This window comes from Corythoichthys intestinalis, chromosome 3 (assembly GCF_030265065.1).
Source record: "Corythoichthys intestinalis isolate RoL2023-P3 chromosome 3, ASM3026506v1, whole genome shotgun sequence".
In the NCBI taxonomy this organism is placed as follows: domain Eukaryota; kingdom Metazoa; phylum Chordata; class Actinopteri; order Syngnathiformes; family Syngnathidae; genus Corythoichthys; species Corythoichthys intestinalis.
The window spans coordinates 28,058,449-28,086,143 of NC_080397.1; the positions used below are offsets into that span (position 1 = coordinate 28,058,449).

Consider the following 27,695-nt stretch of genomic DNA (forward strand, 5'->3'; position numbering starts at 1 on the left):
GTGGGGGGCTAACTATCAGGGGTCTAGGAGGGAAGGGAAGCATTAGAAAAAAAATATACCGTAATTTTCGCACTATAAGGCGCACCTGACTATAAGCCGCCACCCACCTAATGTGACACGAAAACGGCATTTGAGCATAGATAAGCCGCACCAGACTGTAAGCCCCCAGCTGTTCTCACTGTATTATGGGATGTTTACACCAAAATATATTAACTGGTAACACTTTATTTGACAGCGGCATCATACAACTGTCATGAGACCAAACCACCATGAACTTTGAACCAACTGGCTTCAAAGCTATATTGCTTCAAGAAGCTTCATTTGGCCATCACTGCTCCCTTGGGGGAGACAGACAACCTCTTTTGCCACCAGCTGTCAACACTTGTTGTCCAACATGCCTCCTAGCATGCATTGCAGCGTTACAGACGTAAATAACAAAGTTCATGTTCCGTGATAATTATTCAGTTACTGTTCCAGTTGTTTTAATAATTACATTAATTACTAGTTATGGTATTTGGAAACACTTTATTTGACAGTGGTGCCTTAAGACTGTCATGAGACAATTATAATTACGATATGACACTGTCATGAGTATTAATGAATGCTTATAACAGATGTCATTTTGTGTCATCTGACAAATTATCTCACTTTTGAATGGATGTATAAGATCCGAGCTGGACATAAATGGAGTTAGTAACATAATTTGCCGGATGACACTTAATGACATCTTTCATAATCATTCAGTAATGCCTATGATAGTGTCATGTCATAATTATGACGGTCTTATGACAGTCTTATGACGCCGCTGTCAAATAAAGTTTTATCAAATACCATGACAAGCAACTGATGAAACAAGTGGAACAGTAACTGCATAAATATTTAGCACAGAACATGAATTTTGATTGTTATTTACATTTTTAGCGCTGCAATGGATGCTAGTAGGGATGTGTTGCCTGTTAACCCAAATAAATCAACAAATAAGCCGCACTAGACTAAGCCGCAGGATTCAAAATGAAGGAAAAAAAGTAGCGTCTTATAATCCGAAAATTACAGTATATCATTCTTTGTTTCAAATATATTGGGACCTCCGATTAAAATCATTCACAAGACGAACACTGGAACACTAATATTTGATACCAAAGCCATATGTTGTTGTTAACATGACATGTTTTTTGTTGTAGGTATGGCTACATACAGTAAGAAGCAGAAGTATTTGCACCCCTTGTGATTTTGCAAGTGCACCTACTTAGAAAATAGGTAGAGGTCTGAAATTTCAATCATAGATGCATTTCCATTTATAGAGACATAATCTGAAAAAAAAAAAAAAAATCCAGAATCACATTGTATGATTTTAAAAATAATTTAATTGTAATTTACTGGGGTTCTTAAGTATTAGTAATACTAATAGTAGTAAATTTAGTGAAGAAGCCTTTGTTTGCAATTACAGAGGTCAGACACTTTCTGTAGTTCTTCACCAGGTTTTCACATATTCAAACAGGGATTTTGGCCCATTCCGCCACAGAAATCTTTTCTAGATCTGTCAGGTTTCAGGGCCATCATTGAGAAACACAAAGTTTCAGCTGCATCCAAAGATTTTCTATTGGATTAAAGTCCTGAGACTGGCTAAGCCACTCCAGAACCTTGATATGCTTTTTATTATGCAGCCACTCCTTGGTCAGCTTGGCTGTGTGCTTCGGATCATTGTCATGTTGGAAGAACCAGCCATGACTCATCTTCAAGTCTCTGACTGATGGAAGGAGGTTGTGACTCATAATTTGACGATACATTTCAGCATTCGTCCTCTGCTTTATAGAGTACAGTCGTCCTGTCTCCCTGGCTGAAAAGCAGCCCCAAAGTATGAGCTTTCCACCCCCACACTTTACAGTGGGGATGGTGTTTTTGGGATTGTACTCATCCTTCTTTTTCCTCCACACACGACGAGTAAAGTTTGCACTAAAAAGTTCTACTTTGGTCTCATTTGACCACATGACTTTCTCCCATGATCCTTCTGCATCATTCAGATGGTCCCTGGCAAACTTCAGACGGGCCTTAACAGGTTTCAACAGGCAAACCTTTTGAGCAATGCATGATTTTAAACCATTGCACCGTAGTGTTCTACTGACAGTAGCCTTTGCAACTGTGCATCCAGCGCTCTTCAGGCCATTTACCAGCTCCTGCTGTGTAGTTCTATCATAAGTGATGCCCCACGAGGAGAGATTTTACATGCAGCCCCAGTCCGAGGTAGATTATCAGTCATGTTAAGCCTTGTCCATTTTCTAAAAATTGCTGCAACTTTTGGTTTATTCTCAGCAAAATGCTTTCCAATTGTCCCATAGAATTTTCCAGCTTTGTGGAGCTCATCATTTTTTTCTCTGGTGTCTTTTGAAAGCTCTCTGGTCTTACCCATGGGAGCAGTTGGATTATGACTGACTGTGGGGTGCACAGGTGACACTTATGAGCTCAAACAGGTCGTGGGTGGGTGGTTATTCATGGGGTAAAGGTGGACTTTTTAAAAAAAAATTTTTTTTAACTCTGAGTGTTTATGTCTCTATAAGTGGAAATGCATCTATGATCGAAATTTTAGACCTCTAGATACAGTATTTTCTATGTGGGTGAACTTACAAAATCCCAAGGGGTGCAAATACTTCTGCTTTTACAGTTGTGGTCAAAAGTTTACATACACTTGTGAAGAACATAATGTCATGGCTCTCTTGAGTTTCCAGTTATTTCTACAACTCTGATTTTTCTCTGATAGTGATTGGAACATACTTTGTCACAAAAAACATTCATGAAGTTTGGTTCTTTTATGACTTTATTATGGTTGAACAGAAAAAAGTGATCAAATCTGCTGGGTCAAAAATATACATACAGCAGTGCTAATATTTGATAACATGTCCCTTGGCCATTTTCACTTAAATTAGGCGCTTTTGGTAGCCATCCACAAGCTTCTGGTTGAATCTTTGACCACTCCTCTTGACAGAATTTGTGCAGTTCAGTTAAATTTGATGGCTTTCTGACATGGACTTGTTTCTTCAGCATTGTCCACAAGTTCTCAATGGGGTTTAAGTCAGGACTTTGGGAAGGCCATTCGAAAACCTTAATTCTAGCCTGATTTAGCCATTCCATTACCACTTTTGATGCGTGTTTGGGGTCCTGTTGGAACACCCAACTGCACCCAAGACCCAGTCTTCGGGCTGATGACGTTAGGTTATCTTGAAGAATTTGAAGGTAATCCTCCTTCTTCATTATCCCATTTACTCTCTGTAAAGCACCAGTTCCATTGGCAGCAAAACAGCCCCACAGCATAATACTACCACCACCGTGCTTGACGGTAGGCATGGTGTACTTGGGGTTAAAGGCCTCACCTTTTCTCCTCCAAACATATTATTTTATTTATCTGTTCCAATCACTCTATCGGAGAAAAATCAGAGTTGTAGAAATAACTGGAAACTCAAGAGAGCCATGACATTATGTTCTTCACAAGTGTATGTAAACCTTTGACCACAACTGTAACTGTACAGGGTTCGTACACCTTTTTCATGGCCTAATTCAAGCACTTTTAAAGGGAACCCCGGACAGAAGGACATGTGGTTCTTAAAAGAGAAATCTTTTTACGAGTTATAATAATTTGATATTAAAAACTATGTTTTTGTTTCAATAAAATTTGTAAAATTATTTTAACTAGTAGGTCGCCATTGTTGTTGACGTCGCAGGGCGATGACGTCACACGGCCATTCCGCCGGAATTTCTCGTGTCACTCTTTAAAAAAAAAAAAAAAAGTGTCACTCTTTAATTATGCAAGGTAGACATTTAAATACGCCACAAGGTGTCAGTGGTGAGTTTTAAATTCATCAAGGATCAAGCCAATGAGTGTTTTGTCCCTTGTCCGCCTTAGTTTTCCTTTAATCCACAGTGGGGTGTAAGGCAGAGGGAAAGGACAGTGGACACATGGGTTCAGATTCGTAGCTCAGACCACAATGGCATAAGCTTGGGCAACTCCTTCACAACAAACATAAGTATCATATAGTGAAAATACAACAAAATAATATTCATCTCTCTCAAAAAATAATGTGCACAAAAAGAAAAGTGCTTCAATCTGTATTAATGAGGCCTTTTTCTCACACAGTTAAACAACAATGCAAAGAGAACTGGCATTCACAAATTCACAATAAAAATAGGTATGCAAAATACACTTAATACTCACTCAAACTTTGGTCAAACTATTTAAACATTTTAGCAACTTGTTTAGCTCAACAAATACACTGGATTGCAATATTTAGTCACAATATACAAACTGATGCTGGGAGCCATTATCAGGAGTCTGTTGTGAAGAAAACAATCAAATGAACGTAAATCACAATGGACTAAACAGGAAAACTACGGTGTCAGTCCAGGGACAAAACGAACTCATTGGCTTGATCTCTTATTAATTTAAAACTCACCATTGACACCTTGTGGTGTATTTAAATCACTACCTTGCATAGTTGAACAGTGACACTGTGAAGTACGGCAGTGTGACCATGTGACATCACCGCCCTGCGACGTCAACAACAATGGCGGGCTACCACTTTAAGTACTTTCAGGTCCGATTAACCAGTTTTTCCAGTACCTTTTAAATATTTTCCAATTCTTTTTTGTAGTTTTTTAAATTATTATTATTATGAGGCAAAAATAAAATAAGAGACCTTCTTACAAGGACCGAAACATCCTCAAAAATGTTCTAAAACCCCAGAGGCTGGAGAAATTTAGTTTGAAAGGTGCTGATTCAGAAATCCCTGGAGTGGTGCCTTCTGAGCGGCAGTGAACATTTTGTTGCAAATTCTGTCCAAAAGCAGGGGTTAATGGCATAGTGATAGCATGCTGTTCAATGAACGGAGACACAAGTCATGGCCAAGGAAACCTTGATAACATTGCGCTTTCTTGCCACACCCAAAAACATCTCTCTTGGTGGTTGTGATTTTTGACCAAAAACCTGCACAGCCCATTGATATTCAACCGGGACCGTCAATGGCTTTGACGCCAATGTACATTTCTCCACAAATGGCATTAAAGACACCCCCCCCCACACACACACCTTTTGTTGTTGTTGTTGTTGTTGCACATGCATTTCATGCACTGGCATGCCCGCCAACATTGGGAGTGTACAGAATTCGACGCAATGCCCATGCTCCCATTTCCAAAAAACTTTTCACATTGCAAACAATACACATGAGAACGAATATGACCTAGTAAAATGATGATATTGTTTTCCATAGACAAGGTGTCCTTGTTATGTTTGACAGTAAAGTCTACCACTACCGTCAAGTCAACGTAAGAAATGAAACCTGGCAGAGGTGTGCGTAGTTGCTCCAGGAACGCAGTGGTCCAGCACAAAGCCCTCAGACGTCCGGCTAGCATGTTACAGAGAAAGAGGAGCATGTCGGGACAGTGATTTGGCTGGCTTATCTAGGAGTGAGAGGGCAAGAAAGAGGTTGATGGGAATGTCAAAGGGAGGATGACTAGAAGAGTTCACAAAGGAAAGAACATTTTCCGCTAGGCTGAAATCCCTGTCAGTTGGCACGTCAAGCCACACAGAAATGCTGAGAATAGTTCTTTTAATTTTGGTTTCTGTCACTTTGTCCGGCAGCCTGCTGAGGCATTTCGTGCCCCAAACTGAAATAACTCAACGACTGTGCTGTGGATTGGTTTGAAAGTCCATAAAAACATTCCTGGCTGCAGAGGACGTTACCACGCCGTCCGTCCGTTACTTTCATAGGATTAAGTCCGAGTGAACGACAAAAAGGAAAGTGGGGTACTCTGACATTTACATGAGTTATTGCCTTGAATGATCCAGTGAATTTTCCCGTGTAAAGGTCAGAGATTCATAAGAAGCCGTCATATATCTTGACGTATTTTTCCTGTCATGGGAACGCACATGACGGTGAAAAGGCCATCTGTACATGTTTAAAATCAACACGCTCCATGCTCTTTTTTGTTCCCAAGCTAATGTATGCTTGTTTTTTTCCCTTTTCACCAAATTTTGTTATGCATAGACATATTGTTCATAGTCTTTCATGTGTGCTATACTGTAGTCTAATCAACAAATTTGCTCTGCCAGCAAAGTCTATTACCTTAAGTGTATTAGGAGTTATTAAGTAGTTCTTCTGGGCATTCATGCATTCCAGATTTACAATAAAGACAGGGGGTTCTAGCAGCAATGGAAGCAGGAAAGGCCTGTATGAAATGTTTAATGATGTAATATATACAGAAAATGAAAGGGCTTTAATTAGATTGTGAAGCTGCTTCTATAAAATTGTATCACTTGCATTGCTTCTCATTACATAATCCTACAAAATACTTTAGGCATCGTTATTGCTGTTAGAGGATAGATTTAGTTTCTTGATTTCATTGTCGAATCTTTAAAACTAACTTTTTTTTAATTGGACAAGAGAAATGCAATTAAATATTTTGGATAGAGTGCATGTTCCTCTTCTACAAATAGAGGAAGGATATTTCTGTTTGTCTTTAATGACCTCACTCACTGCTATTGGTCCTGTGTTAAAATATTGGAGTGAAATCCTGTTTGAAACAAGAAAATTTCGATAAAGCAGCTCGATCTTAACTCGGTTTTCCTTCTCCTGTGTCTCAAATGATTGTGTGAATGATAAAAATCAGAAAGGATTGGTTGAAGTGGTGCCTCAAGATACGAAATTTCTGGGCTGGCTCGCGTTTCATTTTTCATATTAACAAATCACATTTTACATTTAAATTGCTTAATTTGCTCCAAGCTCCACTAAAAACACCACCTTAAATTTGCTTTCATGCTATCTTTATTTGCAATGCTTTGTCGACCCTAGTAGCGCTTAAGTGTAACTAGTTGGATAGGTTCCAGCTCATTCTACAGATGTTTTCATGATTACTCAAACTCATAGCAAACAATGGGTGCTAAAAGACGAGCTAACTTCGGCACCGAATTGCTTGCCATTTCGCTGTTTGTGCCTTCTAAGTTACAGTATATTCTTTTGTTTCATATTCGAGAGCGTTGTGTAGCACATTGTAGTGTGTCTATTTTATCTATATCTGTTTACAGTTATAGCCAAATGTAGTTACATTATTGCATTGCTGTGAGGGGGAATTATCTGCATTATCTTTAGTATGATTAATAATTTCGCGTAATCTGAAGTGAAAAATCTTCGGAAAACTTTTTGTTAAATGTATGTAAACATTTTGTATACCGAAGCTTTCGTATCTCGAGGTACTACTGTATAATGTTCTAACTATTTGTGCCTGTAAAAGTATCCTTGCGCACTGGATCGTGGATAAATTGGAATGGCACAGGACAATAATGGAATGCATTACACTGGACTTGAACTTTTCTTTTGCACTTCAAAGGTGATGTCTTTGAACAAACATGGAAACCATTTCTCGACTAAATGAATAACGATGTTTCCGTTATTCTGACGAGGGCATACGTATAACATTATATTCTCCTGGTGTCGTTTTTATTTTATTGTACTCCATATTTCATGTTGTACCTGTTTGCTATTCCCAGCTTGCTGTTGTTGTTTCTTTTGTATGTTTGCCTAAGAATAAAAAAAAAAACCTACCATTTCAACACAACAAAAAACCCAATAGAAATACCAATTTCCAATTTACCAATACCAAAATTCCAAAAGAATCGAGATCCGACGATATGAATATAATATTCTAATCCTTTTTCGCCAAGCGCTACGTTAAATAGTGAAGGTCTAAGTAACAAACAAAACAGACTCATGTAGCTACTGGGAAAATACGGCCTTAAAACATTTTGAATATTTGAACGCTGCATTAAACATTAATTATCCATCTTCTGAATGTAACTCGCTCCCTTTTGTCTTTCTAAATCAAGTGTGAGCACAGCGGAAGAACTAATGGAGAACAACACTGAATGAGATAATAGTTTCCGAACGTGCGCGGCTTTGAAAATGTTCTCTGAGGCAAGACTTGCGCTTTCTCTTCCAAAGCTTTGGGTAAAAATTATTAATGAAAAAATCTCACCAGGGTATATTGGAATAACAGATGAACTACTGAGTGCTTGTGGATGTCAATTTCTGGTTAATTGTACTCAGAGGTGGGTAGCGTTGCGTTACATTTACTCAGTTGCATTTACTTGAGTAACTTTTTAAGAAAAATGGACTCCGAAGAGTAGATTTACCATGCCATACTTTTTACTTAAAGCAGAAGTTCAGAATTTTTGACACTAGGCCTAATGTTCGAGTTAGCTCGAGTTTAATTAGTCGGTGAAGTTGAGCTCAACAAATACTGTGGAGTTTGTTAGTTATTTATCAATATCAGGGCTCTGGAGTGGCTAAGCTAGCGCGAGTCAATGGTTCTGTCCTAGCATGCAAATAAAAAAACGATATTAACAGATCTAACATAGTAAAATAAATCGTTGTTTAAAATGCCCATGCGACCAAAATAATGTTACACCAAACTGTCTTAATTAATTTATTTCTGCGGGACGATTATTTGGATGCGTAATGCGACCACAATAGAGGGGGGTGCTTCAGCCATTCTTGCTCATGCTACATTCAACGAAGGTGGAAATTCAGATTTATGCCACACGGATGGTACCAGTTGCGACCTAAATGCGTTCCAACAGTTTTTCTATTTTGGCCATCAAATGACATGCTGACCTCCAAGAACCTGCCTTCTCGTAAGGGATCAAATAGTGGAGGAAAAACAGCGGATGAGGTAAATAGACAACACTTTAAACTGCCTTCTTTATTTTACTATTGACGGTCTGCTTTTCAACAAGCAGTGCATTTTGTCGAGTGTAAAAAGTTGGGGTACTTTTTTTTCCTGACATCGCTACTAGGGCCTCCCAGTTCGAGTGGCATTCCAATCATATTTTTCCTGGTCGGAGGTTGGAAAACTCCGACTTCCCACCTTCATTGAATGCAGCATCAGTCTACGGAATCTTGACAGAAGAACGGTAACATAGTGAAACGTGCATTTAGAGGCTGTGGAAACAGAAGAAATGGGCAAATGAGAGTTTCCACAAATTCCATATGAAGAACGAGGAACAATACAAACTGTGGATACTTGCTGCTGGCTACGACGTAAACACACCGGTGGAAAAAATATCACTTCGCTCTGCAGCTTGTTACTTACAGAGCTGCTGGATTACCAACGTTGCTGTTTATACTACAGTTATTCATTCATTGACATGCTATGGTAAGTTTTAATAACTTCATCCTGAAAGCATAGCCAACACTATTGATTGCATGGGTCATCGGAAATTTTTATGAGTGCATATTAGCGGTGTGCCAATACATCGATTATTAGATTCAACAGAGATTCGACACGTGACGATTCGATTACAATTCATAAATGTTCAAAAATGATTTTTCCCTAATAACTTAATGACAGCCGCTGCTAGCGCAACAAAATTCAAGACACGTCTGCCACCCGGACACCTTAAGGTACGCACAAGGTGATGATAGCTGCAGCGGAAGTTACTGAATGAGAGATTTACTCCTGTACAGAAGACTCGAAAATAAACTTGTGTATGAGACAGGCAAGAACCGTGTGGTCATGCTTTAGGTCCTCTTCTGTGCGCAATTTATTTTTTTTTAAGAGCGAGAGGGGAAGAGACATAGTTCGCTGCTCCTTGCCTTTCAGTTGTCCAGCAGTAGGTTCAAGTGTTAATTGAAAAATGTCCTGAGTGTGCTGCTGCGAGTGTGTACGACAACTTCTACAATGTCTCTTCAAGACATTATGAAGATTGCCAAATGGCAAGCAATTCGTGGTAGGAAAATGCTGAAAATACGGGGCTGGAGGTCAGGTTGAATAAATAAATGGAAGAACCACCGAGAGAAGTATGTGTGTGTTCGGAATCGAATGGCCACATGAAGCTGTGACCCAGTCGGCCAAAAACCGCCAACTTTTTATCACTTTATGTCATTTTTTTGGTTGGTGCACTTCATCATTTATTGTGTACATATGTTTGCTGTGAGTTTGTGACTTATTTACGTGTCACACTTCAAGTGTATGAAGAATAAAGCCCCGGGTTGGGGTCAAAAGAGTTGTTTTGATGTTTAATTTTCGATTAGACAGTTCACACACTTGATAAATGATCACTGACTGAGAGTGCCTCGGTGCTTTTGCGATAAAGTATTTACCATCAAGGCTTACAACGCAGTTTGGGAAGTTCCATAGCCACCAGAAAACTGCTATGGCTTCATAATGGCTGGTTGTAGGACATGGCAAAAAAATGGGGCTGAAGGGCTGTCCATAATTCTTTGCAGGCCTCAGACAAAACGCTGGACACAGTGCTTGACGCCAGTTTGAATTCGTAATGTGACGGCATCAACAGTCCGACCGACTGCCTCCCAAACAGTCTTCTGCGTCGCCCTTGCCTTAACATTTGTATGATCAACAATGTTGATGAGCTGAAGATCCACATTCAAGCGTTTTATCTCCGTTAGCAGTTTAGCATAGCAGTGTAACTGGAAGAAAACGAAGTCGTCAAGAGTCCCCCAAAACCCTACAAACACAACGCCACACCCCTCTAGTGGCTTGGCGGTGAATTACAGAGCAACGCCGCACAACTATCGAATGCTCATTGACACCGTAGTCGCTTCGCCGTCACCACAACCCAGTAGCATAATTCAGGCTTAAGTCCTGTGTGCGCCTATAAGAGGTGAGTACACGAACTGTCATGTACTGTTTAACCTTTATTGTTGTTGTTATTGAGATGTTACTTGTTAGCGCCGAGCGCGACGCTAATTAGCGAATTCGCTAACATGTATTTCCATGTCATTTTGTGTGTTGTTTTGTGGTGTACAAAAGTTACTCCATATGCAGAACGTGTAAAACCAGGATTAAGTATAGTGGTAACACTACAAACATACGAAATAGTGAAAACAAAGTTTATTGGTTAAAAGAAGTGTTATTTCTAAAGGCACTTAATGTTTTTTTTCCAGAAAAAGTGGAATAAACTCCGCTGACTAATTAAACCCCCGCTAACTCGAAGATTAAGCCTAATGTCAAAAAGTCAGAACTTCCCCTTTAAGTAGATTTGTGAAGAAGAAATGCTACTCTTACTCCGCTACACTAGAGTCGTTACATATTCCTCTTTATTCTACATATTACGTTTTATTTTAGCCAGAGATACCCACAGTGGCTCTACCAGTTTCACCTGTGAAACGTGGCAACAATAATCGCAAGACTGCGTTACACCAATTACACGTAACAATACAGTCAAATGACCATTTGAAGTCCTACGATCATGCCCGCCAGTTCAATCACGTGGTGTCTTTAAAGCAACATTAAAAAAATAACAATTTTACTTGTACATGAGTATTTTTTTATTGTTACTTTGAGTATTATTATTCTGAAGTAATGCTATTCTTATTTGAGTAAAGTTTTTGGCAACCCTAGCCACCTCTGCTTGTACTTTGTTCAAATCCTGTTTTTCCAAGCAATCGCTCTCACTTTGCACAGTTAATTAGTTGCCCTGTGATCATTTGATGAAAAGTCACACATAACATTCATGACAGCCTTCTATTTAACCTGACACACATATTTCTAATTGCTATTCAAGTAACGTGTCTCGATTGCGAGGCTGCTTTTGTTATGGAGATGTACTTTCATCAAATGAGTCTTTGGTGCTGCTGCTTCGCTTGTTTTGTAGTGGCCTGTTTGTGCCCCAGTAAGCTTCCGTTAACTGGGTCAACATCTAACTCGCGGTGTTTCTCTGTAGCATGTGACTGAGCCAGCCATCATTTTGGGTACCTTGTAGACACACGATTCCGGCTCCTCGCAATCTGAATCGCTTTGATAGGGCTCATCTGTGGTGGTCCAGGTCAGCGCATCTTCTCTTTTCCAGAAATCACAGATTGGATTTTCCCTCTCAACCTAGGAAGAAAAGACGACATCTGCAGGCAGGGTTGCTAGAATGGAAAAAACATTTCCAGCCCAATCACACAATGAAATTAAAAAAAAAAAAAAAAGCAGCCCAAAATGACAACCTCTTGTTTACACCCTTATACAACTTAATCAAATATTTTGATTTTATAACCCGAAAAAAAAAAACAGTGGGAGACACATTGTAGAGAAAACAGGCGGTATTGTCAAAGCAGTTCACGGACGCGCACACCACGGTTCAATTTTTCTATCAATTCCATTTTCAATGGTAAGCACCTGCAGTAACCTTCTTGGAACCCATGTTGTGCCCGTCTTGCGGGAAAACAAAAACTGTGGCAATGACATAAATCGTCGTATTTCGAGCATGTCGTCAGATGTCGAAAACATCTTGTGTCGAGCGATCGTATGTCGAGGTACCACTATATAGTGCAAGACGTCAGTATAAGTCAATCAGAGACACTCAGACAGTGGGGCTGGTCTTCACGAGTATGGCTGTACTAAACAAAGACACGCAAACCCAGTTCATGCACACACAACCCCCCCACACACACACAGAAATCTCTGGTTAAATTAACATTAATACACACTGTAATGGCAAGAGAGCATGACAGTTTTTTGAAAAGTAACCGAGTTACTTTCATAATTGAATAACTAGCAAAGAAATAAGTTAGTTTTTCAGAGAAGTAACTAACTTAACTTTTCAAAAGTAACCTGAACAACACTGCTGCGTCACCAGTAGGTAGATGACGATGTAGTGTGAAGCGCTTTGAGCGCCTTGAAAAGGTGGAAAAGCGCTATACAAGTATAACACCATTTATTTGTTAGGGATGTAAATCAAGTTCACAACGATACAATATGGATTTATGAAAAAATAATCCAATATCAGCCATTATTACAAAGCTTGATACAATCCTTGGATATATTTTATACAAATTTATGTACTCCTTTAACGCAATCAATTATATTTCACCTAACTCCATAACAAAATAAAACACAGGCATGAAAATGGGTAGAGGGGTTAAAAAGGGGAGAAGGGTGTGGAGGAAATATGTTCCGGTACACTGTACAACTAGTGCTGTCCCAAACAACAAATTTTCTCCCGATTACTCAGCCGACTATTTCTACGATCAGTCAACTAATCTAATACTCCCCCCACCCTTTTTTTTTTAAAAAAAAAAAACTAATTTAGCAAGGAAATTTTTGATGATGCTTATTCACTCACAAAAACATTTTGGAACACTTAAATTCTTTATAAAAGTACAAATAAACACGTAAATAACAACAATCACAAATAAACAATGAGGTCAAATGCTAATAGCATTAACTAGCGCAAAATAATGGAATGTAAACAGATTCAGAACACTGACTTCGCCTTTCCAACATGATTCAGAACGATTCTTAAAACTATATCTAGCATTAATATTGTAGTATGCTACTATATATTATAGTAGTATAATATTCATTCCCAATCAGATTTTTATAAAGGGTGTCATTTTAAAGCTATTATTCTTAGTGTAGAATCTGAATTCTGAAGTATGTTGGATTAACTCCAGAAATGGTTATTTTTATGACGAACATGACGTGCTTTTATTTTTGGAATGTGCACAGCAAGTACAATCGCTAAACCGCTAACCGTAAGCTTTACACTCCGCAAAAAAAAGCTCTTTTTGTCATTGCAAGTGGTGTCAGTAATCAAATTTTTTTTTCGTTTGCAAATGCTGTTAACCAGCAATTTTTCTTGTTTGAAGTGTCACCTTTAAACAACAAGTTTGCGTTTTGGAGAAGACTGCCGATGTTTTATAGCAGGCTAAAGTAGGTTGTCTTTTGCCCTAATTAGCCTCAATGTAGCAATGTTAATGTTTACAGCGTTTAAAATAGATGTGTTTCCTTATTTTGTATGTCTGAACTCTAATTGTACGGCGTGTTGATGACCAATAAACATCAGTGAAAGGAACTGTCTCATATGCCATCAGCACGCACGCACAAATGTTTGCACGCGCGCGGCGATAAAATTACCGCCCTGATTTATATTTACCATGCAATAAATGGACTCATTGTATATCGCGACAGGCTTAGCAACTTCAATAAAATATGTCGTTAGTTAGATGGACCTATGATCTATCAGCTTTTAATTGTCTCCTGTCGTCTTCCAAAATTACAACTGGGTGATGGCGCTTTCGGTGTTCATTCATGGTTGATGTGCAGCCAAGCTTGGCATTGAAGACACAGAACTACAGTGTACCCTCCTTTGTTTTGTTGAAATAATTCAATGTTTTGGCCACTCTGGCTTTTTTTGGCTTTGTGCCGCTTTCCCCGCTTACATACCAAGCATCCGACATTAAAAAAAAAAAAAAATCTCACGATCCCCCCTCCCCTTAAGAATGTTCTTCTCGGATCTACACAATTCACGTAGGTCACCCTTTTTGACTTCAAAACAGCGAATTTCGCCAAAATGTGAGATATTTTCATGCCTGAAAACAACATTTTTGACCACTTTGGTGCAAAGACATTCAAGTCATTTTTTTTAAACATATCTAAAAAATGACTATGTTGATCAATGTTTTGCCTTTTGATTGGCTTCAATTCAATCATGCTAAAACAATAGATAAATTGATCCATTCTCGATTGTGCTCTTCAATGACATTCTGTACTATTTCGGTTTCACAATAAGAGCGTCCCAAAGTTTTAAAAATAAAGCGGCAACTGACTCACATCAAAATACTTATCTAAGCATAAAGCTTGAAGCCTCATGTTGTCCTCCTCAGGGCCATCCAATCCCTGTACACTCAAAGTAAGAGTTGTGTCTGTGTCCTCGGCAGTAAGTCAGACTTGTTCCAAGTGGGTGTTGGCCTTCAGTTGGATCAGGATTGCGCTTTGTCACCAATTCTGTTCGTGTTTTCATGGACAGGATATCAAGGTATAGTTGTGGCGGAGAGGGTTTACAGTTTGTTGGGCTAAGGATTGCATCGCTGCTTTTTGCAGATGATGTGGTCCTATTTTCATCATCAGCCTGTGTCCTGCCAATGTCGGTTTGCAGTAAAATGTGAAGCGGTGGAAATGATGATCAGCACTTCCAAATCTGAAGCCATGGCTCTCTGCAGGAAACAAGTGGTTTGCCTTCTCCGGTTAGGGAATGAGGTCCAGCTTCAAGTGAATGGACTCAAGTAGCTTGGGATCTTGTTCACGAGTGAGGAAACAATGGCGCGTGAGACTTGACGGAGAACCAGGGCAGCAGGAGGGGTTTGCAGTAGCTTTCTCACATTGTTTATTGCAGCAAAGAGGCGGCTGAGCGGAGAGGCAAAGCTATACATCTACCGTTCGTTCTTCGCTCCTACACTCACCTATGGTCATGGTCGATGAGTCATGACCGAAAGAACGAGATCGCGGGTACAAGCGGCAAAAATGGGTTTTCTCAGGTGGATAGCTAGTGTCTCCCTTAGAGAAAGGTGAGAAACGCTACTATTTGAGTCGCTGCTCTTTCGCGTAGAAAGGAGTCAGTTAAGGTGATTCGGGCATCTGATGCAGATGCCACCAGGGCGTCTACCTAGGGAGGTGTTCCTGACATGTCCAGTTGGGAGGAGACCTCAGGGCAGGCCCAGGACCAGGTGGAGGGATTATTATTATTAGGGATTATTATGGTTCCCTGCTGAAACTGCTGCCCCATCGACCCGGCTTTGGATGAGCGGTTGAAGATGTATGTATGTGTATTGAATTTTCAGATGATTTGTTCCATCAACTATTATTAACAATATTATCATATCGTGAATTTTGGTATGGTTATAGCTCAGGTATGAACTAGGGCTGTCAAACGATTAACATTTTTAATCGAGTTAATCACAGTTTAAAAATTAATCGTAATTAATCGCAATTCAATCTCTAAAATATGCCATATTTTTCTGTAAATTATTGTTGGAATGGAAAGATAAGACAAGACGGACATAAACATTCAAGATACTGTACATAAGTACTGTATTTGTTTTTCATAACAATAAATCCACAAGATGGCATTAACATTATTAACATTCTTTCTGTTAAAGGGATCCACGGATAGAAAGACTTGTAGTTCTTAAAAGATAAATTTGAGTAAAAGTTAATAGTAATTTTATATTAAGAAAAAGAACGTCTCCTGCTCCACCCGAATGCATGATGGGAAGTTGGGCAACCATGACTCAGTAGTGGCTGCAAATGGTATACTGTATGTTCTGCATTGTGGTCAATTAGGCGTGTTAAGAAAAAGAATGTCTCCTGCTCCGCCCAAATGCATGATGGGAAGTCGGGCAACCATGACGGTCAATGGTGGCTGTAAATGGTATACAGTATGTTCTGCGTTTTGTTCAATTAGGCGTGTTAAGAAAAAGATCGTCTCTTGCTCCTCCCAATTGCATGATGGGAAGTTGGGCAACCATGACTGTTAGTAGTGGCTGACAGAGCTTAAGCCAGTGAAAGGCGCGGTCCAATGAACGACTGTGTCTACTCGCATTTCTCTGCCTTTTTGCTCTCAATGTGCTAAAACGGCGTCATCGTAAACTGTTTGAGGCAACGCATGAACAGGTCATTCCATGCATGCGTCAATTGCGTCAAATATTTTATTGTGATTAATTTAATAAATTAATTACCGCCAGTTAACGCGATAAATCTAACAATGTTAACAATGTTATCGTATCGTGAATTTTGGTATGGTTATAGCTCAGGTATGGAGCGTTTTTTTTTTTTTTCCCTCTCAATTGCACTTGAGTGTCTTCACGCTTGTCTTTTTAGCAGTCCAAATTTTACTTAGAAATTGCCATGTTCGGTTAAAAGGGTTTATGAACATCTTACTGTAAAAACAATTGTGATTCAATCACTTATTTTCTATAGCAAAAGCACGCAGGTTAATAGGTATCTTGGAAGAAATTGTGTTATGGCTCAGCATACATTTACAGGACAGTGAAAAACACATCTTACTTCTTCCGTGATCAAGACGCCACATTGCACCAGACTGTCGATTGCATTAAGTGCAAAACTTTGAGGAGACTGGCAGGGCTGGAAAAAATGGAAATAAATGTGAGAGAATCAAACAGCTTCAGTCTCATCACATGGAGAAGATGAGAAGAGGAAGACAGGTGACAAAAAGCATAGACTGCGGGGTGGAGACGAAGATGAGATCAGGGAAGGAGAAGCGGAGTCGGCCATCGGGATGCATGAGTGAGAGCAATGTTTTTTTTCCCCCCACCGAGGAAAAGGCTGAGCAACATTGCTGCGAGCGGAATAGAAAAGAAAGAGCAGATTCTGAAATGAAAGGTGGGCCAACAGAGAAAGGCGCAATATACAGTGGGGAGAACAAGTATTTGATACACTGCCAATGGATTTTCCCATTGTGAGTGTATCAAATACTTGTTCTCCCCACTGTATGTGCCTCCCATTCGGAGCCCTTGAAGTCAGCGTGACAGAGCGTGTACACATGTACCTGCGCACAAACATACAGCGAGTGCACGCCATTCAACACAGACGGTGCGGAGTGAGTCACTGTTCAGCTCCATTAAACATCTATTGAAGGAGATATAGCGGATGCGCCGGCGTATGTGATATGAATTGAAACTCACCGGTCGAAAGCCCGGAGGCAGGAGATGGCAGAGCTGGAGGGCTCTTTTTGTCAGCTCGGACTGGCAGAGTACCATGTCGAACTCCAAGGCACCTTTGACCTCATCTCCATCTGCGCTGTCAGTCCTCACCTTGCAGCTGATGCCACTGCTGGCAATGTCATATAGCATGGATGACAACGCACATGCTGGGGGGGAAAATGCATTCAATTACAAACAGCAGACACAAAAATGTCAAATAGGTTACTTGCATTGTCGTTTTCGTCAACAATAACAATAATATACGGGCTAAAAAATGTTTTCATGACAATGACAAGATAAGCTAAAAACGTCTCTTAAGAGACTAAAACATAAGATGAATGCCAGTTTTCATCCAACAAGGCTTCTGTTATATGTATGACATTTTTTATTGTGCATGTAGTTAGACAGCCTGCATCGTAGCAGTGTTTGGGTCGTGTCACTCATGTGACGTGTCTTGCGTCCCTCTAACTTACTCCTCTCATTGCTGTTTATGAAGTCCTTCAAGCTGGGCTTTCAACTTTGAGGTCATTCTTCGATCACAGATTGTGTAATCAAAAAAAAAAAAAAAAAAAAAAAAAAATTGACCATCTCTAGCTTTGTGACTACTTGGGGTTTAACGGTACACTAAAATGTAATTTCGGTTCAGTTCAATTTTTTTCGGGACAAAAAAGGCAGGAAAAAATACTTACAATGATTACAGTGTATCACAAAAGTGAGTACACCCCTCGCATTTCTGCAGATATTTAAGTATATCTTTTCATGGGACAACACTGACAAAATGAAACTATGACACAATAAAAAGTAGTCTGTGTGCAGCTTATATAATCGAGTTCATTATTTATTATTTTACTTTATTTTCCCCTCAAAATAACTAAAAATATAGCCATCAATATCTAGACCCCTGGCAACAAAAGTGAGTACACCCCTATGAAAAAATGCACATCCCTAAATGTCCAAATTGAGTACTGCTTGTCATTTTTCCTCCAATATGTCATGTGACTCGTTACAGGAGTGCTGTCAGCATTGCTGCAGAGATTGAAGAGGTGGGGGGGTCAGCCTGTTAGTGCTCGGACCATACGCTGTACTCGACATCAAATTGGTGTGCATGGCTGTCACCCCAGGGGGAAGCCTCTTCTCAAGACGGTACACAAGAAAGCCCGCAAAGAGTTTGCGAAGACATGTCAACAAAGCATATGGATTACTGGAACCATTGCCTATGGTCTGATGAGACGGGCGGGCTTTCGAGAAAGGCGAGTGGACACAGGCGTTCATTGGACCGCACCGTTTATTGGCAACTCCTTCACAACAAACATAAGTATCATTTAGTGAAAGCACAACAAAAATAATATTCCTATCTCTCACAGTGTTCCAGCAAAATTCACAAAAAGAAAAGCTGGCATTCCCAATCAAAATAGCTATGCAAAACACACATAAAACTTACTCAGACTTTGGTCAAACTCTATTCAAGCATTTTGTTTAGCTCAACAAATACACTGGATGGCAATATTTAGTCACAATATAAAAACTATCAGAGGTCTCGTACGTTGTGAAGCCAGCACTCAAATGACCGTGAAGTACAATGAATGGGAACTACGGCGTCAGTCGAGGGACAAAACACACTCATCGGCTTGTTTTCGAAGTAATTTAAAACTCGCCATTGACACCTTGTGGTGTTTTTCAATCACTACCTTACGTAAAGACACTGTGGAAGAATGGCAGGGAGCCCATGTGACATCACCGCTCGGCGACGTCAACAATGGCAAGCTACTAGTTTATTTTTTTGATTGAAAATTTTACAAATTTTATTAAAATGAAAACATTAAGAGGGGTTTTAATATAAAATTACTATAACTTGTACTAACATTTATCTTTTAGGATTTACAAGTCTTTCTATCCGTGGATCCACACAAAGAATGTTTATAATGCCAATAATTAATGTCATCTTGTGGATTTATTGTTATAATAAACTAATACAGTACTTATGTACAGTATGTTGAATGTATATATCCGTCTTGTGTCTTATCTTACCATTCCAACAATAAGTTACAGAAAAATATGGCATATTTTAGAGATGGTTTGAATTGCAATTAATTAGTTAATTTTTAAGCTGTGATTAACTCGATTAAAAAATTTGTATCGTTTGACAGCCCTTATTTATATTATAAACAATAAGAATTCAAGTATGAACATTTGTGAACAGCTTGTATGGCTTGAACAATGTACATTGTAAAAATCAATATGCCTGTGCAAACATGTCATTGTAACACAAATGACTTACAGCTTGAACAGTACACTTCAAAAAGACAAGATTGTTAATAACTGCTGTGACACACTTAAGGCCGAGTTATACTTCCGCGTCAGACCTGCGCCGTCAAGGAAGACCCGAGTTACGACCCTGCGCCGTAGTCTGACACGCTCCTCTCGAATTTTCTAACCTTCGCGTCGCGTAGACGCGTATGACGTGACAGAAAGGGACTGTGATTGATCCGCTCAGACTGTTGTTTCCGGTTCAGTGCGTAATCTCCGCCATTGTGGAATAGAATCAAACATTTTCTACACGCAAAAATGGACCAAGCCAACGGGAGTATCATCGAAGAGCAAGTCTCGTCAAGACATTATTGTGATTGCCAAATGGCAAGGTCGGCGATGAAAAAAAAATTTTTTTAAATGGAAGAACCACCGAGACGTGTGTGTTTGGAATCGAGTGGCCACACGAAGCGGTGACCCAGTCGGCCAAAAACTGCCAACTTTTTATCACTTTATGTAGTATTTTTGGTTGGTGCACTTCATCATTTATTGTGTACATGTTTGCTGTTAGTCTGTAAAAGAGTTGTTTTGATCTTTAATTTTCAATAACAGACAGTTCACACACGATACATCATCACTGATTGAGAGTGCCTCGGTCCTTTTTATGATAACGTTAAAATAAAGGCTCCCAACGCAGTTTGGGAAGTTCCATAGACGCCAGAAATCTGCTATGGCTTCCCACTGGCTGGTTGTAGGACACGGCAAATAAATCGGGCTGGAGGGTTTTGAAAACCTTGAACGCAGTGCTCGACACCAGTTTCAAGCTAGCCGCCACAGCTAGCGCTCTCCACCCGAGTCTCTCTGTGCGGCATCAAAGTCGGCCAGACCGCCTCGAAACAGTCTTCTGCGTCGCCTGCCCCTCAACATTTGTATGTTTAATATTTATTCAGTGTTGATGAGCAGAATATTTACTTTCAAGAGTTCCATCTTGCATTGTTTATTTTTTCTCCGTTAAACTAGACTAGCGGAAGTCAACAAGCATGCCCCAAAACCGTACAAACATAACGCCACACCCCTCTAGTGGCTTGGCGGTGAATTACAGAGCAACACGTTCCCTCACCGCAGAACTATCGAATGTCGAATGATGCCTTAGTCACTGCGCCGTCACCGCAACGCGGGAGTATAACTCAGGCTTTAATCAACAGATGTGTTTACTTCAAGGTTTCAGTTTCCCCCCCCCCCCCCAGTGCATTTTTTTAATACATGCACGCACACATGAACCACCACACAGACACACACACATTAAAGCTATATTGATCTTGTGCAAATAAAACATTTAAGATTTTATGATGCAGTAATGAGACAGAATTAAGCACATACAGGAAAATAGCTGGGGCCATTAAACGGTCATATTATAAGTTTCACTGTTGGATTGTACTTTATGGTTAATGCTTTACCATCACAAAAGTTATCAGAGATATCACACACAGACATACAAAATAATGCGACAAACTCATTGCTAGATGCAGTCTGTGCCCAATCCACTCATTAAGTCGAGCTGTTTCGACAAGGTTAGAGCTGCTATCAGACTACATCACGTTCATTTGTAGCGTTAGCCGCTAGCGTTAGCCTGTGGCGTGGCTACCACTAGAAAGCACTGAAAGCACCCTCTTCGGAAATTGTGAGAACAAGGGAGGACAGCGGGTGAAAGCACGTCTGGATGCCACCAAGAGTCTACTTAATGTCGGTTGAAAGTTTGGCGAACCTCCGTTAAGCCACACTCCATCACGTTTGCTTGTAGCATTAGCCGCTAGCGTTAGCCTACCGGGCTTCTGTTTGTTTGGCTTCCTGATAACCACTCCATACGTAAGCACACTGACTGCTTTCTTAAAGGGAAATAAACATAGCCGAACAACACAGAGTCAAAGCGGGATGAAAAGATTATATTTTCTTGTTTTATTACGTTACCGAATTTACCAACATGGTCAATATTACGTCGGTCATCGTGAAGAATTTCGGTAACGGTAAATTTTCGGTTTACCGCCCTGCATTACTTCTCGTAAGCGATCAAATAGTGGAAGCGTTCCAATGATTTTCAGATCGGAGGTTGAAAACTCTGACTTGCAACCTTCCTCGAATGTAGCATCAGTCTGCTGAGTTAACTGACGGCCGGCAACATGGCAAAATATGCATTTAGAGGCTGTGGAAACAGAAAGAAGAAATGGGCAAAGTTTCCACAAATTCCCTATGAAGAAAGGGGAACAAAATAAATTGATTACTTGCCTCTGGCTAGGACATAAAAAAATCAGCGGTTAAAAAAAAACGATGTGATGTCACTCTGCTGTGGACCTCTGCAGAGCTGCTTGATTACAAATGTTGCTGTTCATACAGCAATTATTGTCATGCAAAGGTAGGTTTTCATAACTTTATCCTGAAAACATAGCCAACACTATTGATTGCATGGGTCATCGATGGTTTTCAGGTGTGCATATGTTGTTTTTTATTGGCATGCTAAGGCAGCGCAATTGACTCGCGCCATCATAGCCACTCCGGAGCCCTGAAACTAACAAATACCTGACAAATTACACAGAATTGTTGAAATCAACTCCACCGACTAATTAAACCCTAGCTAACTCGAAAATTAAGCCTGAGGTCAAAAATTCTGAACTTCCCGTTTAACACTGCACTACTGTATCGTATATAAACCACTTCGTCAATTCTGCACTCTTCACTCCCTTTTTTCTGATGCGTTAAAAAAGAAGAAGAAAGAGCGCCAAGAAACTAACGTCCTTCTTAGTCTAGCAGAAACTAGCTATCTGCCCTATTGCCTGTGGTGTTAAGCCCAGCAGTTGGTGGGCAGATATCTAATTCAGGTGATAAATGCTACTGGATGGATGTTTTACAGCTGAAGGTAAACTGATGGAGTTTCATATAGCAAATTCGTTCAGTCCTCTTTGGATTGAAAGAATATAATCAAAGAATATAATTCAGGATAATTTAGGTATTTGAAGGTAAGAACAATGTTTCATAATGACCGCTTCCCACAACCTTCACTTTCGCTGCTCACATAATGAACTGTGCAGGAAGAATAAGGCTTTGTACATTCCTTGTGAAAAAAAAAAAACACCACAATGTGCTTAACAATTCAAAACTGATTGGCAGACTTTCAATTCTTAGTCAGGTGTTTTGTAAACAGAGAATATCTTATCAACTTGACTGATGTAACTATTGCTATGGTGATGACTGTAAAGCAGCAGCATGTATACAGTGAGGAAAGTAAGTATTTGAACACCCTGTGATTTTGCAAGTTCTCCCACTTAAAAGTGACTGGCGGGTTTGAAATTTTCATGGTAGGTGCTTGTCCACTGTGAGAGACAATCTAAAGAAAAAAAATCCAGAAGTCACTGTGTATGATTTTTTAACAATTTATTTCTATTATACGGCTGCAAATTAGTATTTGAACACCTGCCTATTGGCTAGAATTGTGAGCCTCAAAGACCTGTTGGTCGCCTTAAAAAGTCCAACGAATGAGTGGAGGTAGACTTTTTGACCTCTTTGAGCTGCATATAAACACCTGTCCACCGCATACAATCAGGAAGACTTCAGTTACTTACAGTACATGGTCAAGACCAAAGAGCTGTCCAAAGACAGAATTGTACACCTCTACAATGCTGGAAAGGGTTACGCGGCAATCGCCAAGCAGCTTGGTGATATAAGATCCACTGTTGGAGCAATTATTAGAAAATGGAAGAAGCTAAACATGACTGTCCATCTCCCTCGGACTGGTGCTCCATGCAATGGAAGAAGCTAAACATGACTGTCCATCTCCCTCGGACTGGTGCTCCATGCGAGATCTACCTCGTAGGGTCTCAATGATGAGGAATCAGCCAAGAATTACACATGAGGAGCTGGTCACCTGAAAGGAGCTGGGACCACCATTTCCAATGTTACGGTTGGTAATGCACAACGACATCATGGTTTAAAATCATGCATGGAAAGGAAGGCTCCCCTGCTTAAACCAGCACATGTCCTGGCCCGTTTTAAGTTTGCCAATGACCATTTTGATGATCCATTGAAGTCATGGGAGAAAGATATGTGGTCATATGAGATTAAAATGGAACTTTGGGGTCTTAATTCAACTCATGGTGTTTGAAGGAAGAAGAATGATGAGGACCATCCCAAGAACACCATCCCTACTGTGACGCATGGGTATGGTAACATATGGAACTAGACGACTCCACTGTACTCAGAAGAGGATGACCAGGGCCGTGTATTGTGAGATTTGGGGGAATAACCTCCTTACCTCAGTTAGAGCATTCAAAATGGGTCGTGACTGGGTCTTCTAACATGACAATGGCCTGCAGCAGACAGTCAGAATTAGTGGCTTTGTAAAAAACATGAAAGTTCTGAAGGGGCCTAGCGTGTCTCCAGAACTAAACCCAACAGAAAATGTTTGGAGGAAGCTCAAACTCAATGTTTCTCAGTGACAGCCCAGAAACCCGACTGATCTACAGAAGATCTGTGTGGAACAGTGGTGACCAAAATCCCTGCTGCAGTCTGTGCAAACCTGCTGAAAAGTTACAGGAAACATTTGACCTCTGTATTTGTAATCAAAGGCTACTGTACCAAATACTAACATTGATTTTCTCAGGTGTTCAAATACTTATTTGCAACAGTATAATACAAAAATAAATTGTTAAAAAATCATACACTGTGATTTCGGTATGTTTTATTCTTTAGATTTTCTCTCACAGTGGACATGCACCTAACATTCGCAGGGTGTTCAAATACTTATTTTCCTGACAGTATATACCATTATATAGGATTTACGTCTTTGGAACATCAGGATAAACTGCTGATTAGTTGCTCAGACGACACTTCAGCAAGTGAGATATGGCTGAGTGTCTCTTCAGACAGCAAAACGGGATGTTTTAATGACTTTTGACAAACATGAGCAAGACCAGAAGAAACACTTATGTGTTGTTGAAAAGAAGGATCTGGTGCAAGGATGAGAGAAAAGGATCTGAAACTATTAAAGGAACAAATTACCTCTCAGGTGCCTGGTGCGGTACAGCTAGGAACTAGACTCTCAAGAACATGTTTGACCAATCAGGTTGAAAAAGGAAAGATGAGGAAAAAGTGAGAGCAATCTATGGAACAAGTGTTTGGCAGGAGAGTCAGCAGATCAAACCACATGTGTGGACAGAGATTGAGAGCCATCCATCTTGACAAACCTTGAATCGGGGGGGAGCCAAGTTGGAATGATGTCATTATAGAATCCGTGGAAGGCCCAAACCAATTGGGTTACAGAAGAGGCTGAAAATGCAGCGGGCGATGAAAGGAAAGCTATCTAGCGGTTAAACGAAAGAGACTTTTCTTACAGGTTACAAGGAGGACACTCAGAGCTTGGCAAACATTCTCAATTTCCAGTCTTTCTTTATCTTTGTCTTTAAAGGGAAAGACAGGGTTTTAAACAAGTGCATAGTGGTGAATAATGTCAATAAAAATCAATACTTCCAGGAATAAGAGTGTAGTGGTATTTGTATATATCCAGTACAGTGACGGTTCAGTGCACGCAGTCAGATGGCGAATACCTTTGAGTTAAAAAAAATAAATAAATAAATAAATAAATAACATGTCCATCCATCAATGAGTTAGTCCTCCTCTAATCCAGGGGGCGGTAGAGGTAATGTGCCAAAACCAACAACTGGCATTACGGGAAAAAGGAGACAAACCAAAACAGACGAAGAGGTTATCATTGATCACTAATAGGAAAGTTTGATTGTACAGAGTGACAACTATCAAATATAGTATTGTTGAAGTGTATTAATTTTATATTTTCAAATGAGGATATGTTTATTTTGCTCTTGCCAAAGGCTGAAGTCATTGAAACACTGAATATTTTTGCACTATTTCAAGAGATGCTTTTTCAGTTTTGGAATTATTTGCACTTTCTTTTATTTTAGCCAATATAAAAATATATCTTATGTGGGAGTGTATGTTCACTGGTACTGGTCTACAGTTAACTGTGTGTAATCACTACTCATACATTGAAAATGGTATTATCTTATTTTTATAAACCAACTGCCAGCTGGCAAGTGCTACCTGACTTTAACTGTTACCTCAGTCGATCAATACAAAAAGGGTGTGTCGTCTATTTTTGCACTTAAACGGTGAATTATGGAACGTTAGGACAATAAAAACAAATTCACAAGTTTGATGTTTTCTTCTATTTAATTTGCACTTCAATAAGAGCTGGTTTTTAGTTTTAGCCATTAGAACAGACTGGAACTGTTAAATGCTTTGCTATATTGGTTGAATGGCGCGATAAAAGTCTGAGGGAGACGGACTCACCAAGACGACAGAGCAGAGCAGGAGTGGGGAGGCGGCCCAAAAACTTTTGACGCGAGCAAACGCGATGCTAGGTGGCTCCAATAACACCTGACTGTAGCCGATAGCCCACAAACTACGCCCACATCATATGGTAAATATGGTAGATATCACATATATATATATATATATATATATATATATATAGAACTAGATGCAAAATGACAGACACGGGGGCGTTAGCAACATGTACACTGTAGGAACTAGATGCGTTAGTAAACAGCCGCCATCTTAAAGCAGTAGACTTCTTAGGAAGGCTCTGTTGTAGAGAACCTTCCTAGCGAACCTAACTAACTTTTTATCTAAAATACTCCTAAATCGGCAAAATCTTGACTTGAATCTATCTTTAAATGAAATGATGAAACAGTTTGAAAACTTCCACATGTCAAAAGTAGACAGAAGGGAACTAATGCAATAATAGGAGCAATCTTAGCAACTTTTGACGGTTGATTAAAGGGTAAAGGTAAATTAGGGTAAAGAATTGGGCTAGGGCCAACTGTTCCAAAAACCTTATACACTTCACATAGTGTGACCTTTTTTTTTTTTTTTTTTTGGAGGAAAAAAACAAAACAATGCAATTAGTTTTTGGGAGAAGTACTTTTTTAAAGTAAGATAAACAACACTGACTGTTACACACCCCTATCCATAAAGTCGACAAAATTGCTGTGAGCAGATGGCTTTCAAGGTAACCATAGATACAAAGACTTATTCTTAAAAGATAAACGTTAGAATGCGTTAAAATAATTTGATATTAAAACCCCTCTTGACGTTTTTGTTTTTATACAATTTGTAAAATTAGTTTAACTAGTAGGTCGCCATTGTTGTAGACGTCGCAGGGCAGTGACGTCATTGGACTACGCTGCCAGGCTTCCAGAGTATGACTAACAACATAAACACGACATCTGCAAGTCGTCATACTAGCTTCGCTTGCTAGCTAGCACAACTATTCTCCCAGTCCAAGCCAACTCCGTCATCACCCCGAGTGTCCATTGCGCACATTAAATGGCGCCCTCCGTAGGTCAAAACATGTACTAAATATTATAGATTTTTTAATCAATGGCAATATTTTATGTGTTTCTAATAACATATTTTCGTAAAAGAGAACAATTGTGGCTTATTAGAGCCTAAAAGTCTAAGTCAGAGGTTCCCTTTAAATGCCAGAGCTGTTTTAGCCATTCAAATGTATTACATATCATCTACAATTGCTTGTGTCGTCACCTCCCTAGGCTATTGCGATGCAGACGTTTTCCTAAATTAAAACAATCACTTGAAGCTGATGATCGCAACTAAATCACAACCCACACAAGAGACAAACTTAAACTGGGTTACACACTCATCTAATGCATTAAACGGGTAAAATTTGAAGCTCTAGTCCAAATCACAAGTGATGTGCAATTCCAAGGCTGCATTGGACTTATACAATAGTCCACATTCATGAAGTGGTATTGTTTTCCATATCTATTAGTCATGCCTGATGAATTTTAATAATACTTTTATGTGTTTGACATGTTGAACCCAATTACAGTAAGTGCAAATGAAATCTGGGACAAGGATGAATACAACGACATG

The 27,695-nt window shown here is 39.7% G+C and overlaps 1 protein-coding gene across 3 annotated transcripts in view; it reads right to left on the minus strand.

Annotated features, from left to right (window-relative positions):
- Positions 1 to 27,695, minus strand: part of gpat2 (glycerol-3-phosphate acyltransferase 2, mitochondrial) — a 199,229-nt gene that overhangs the window by 22,586 nt on the left and 148,948 nt on the right. For all 3 annotated transcript variants that reach the window (XM_057832037.1, XM_057832038.1, XM_057832035.1), the window contains 4 exons: positions 17,472 to 17,656; positions 16,834 to 16,911; positions 11,758 to 11,880; positions 5,325 to 5,445 (listed from right to left, as the gene is read on the minus strand). In XM_057832037.1, the coding sequence (XP_057688020.1) occupies positions 5,325 to 5,445; positions 11,758 to 11,880; positions 16,834 to 16,911; positions 17,472 to 17,656 (507 nt within the window). The remainder of the gene's footprint in view (positions 1 to 5,324; positions 5,446 to 11,757; positions 11,881 to 16,833; positions 16,912 to 17,471; positions 17,657 to 27,695) is intronic.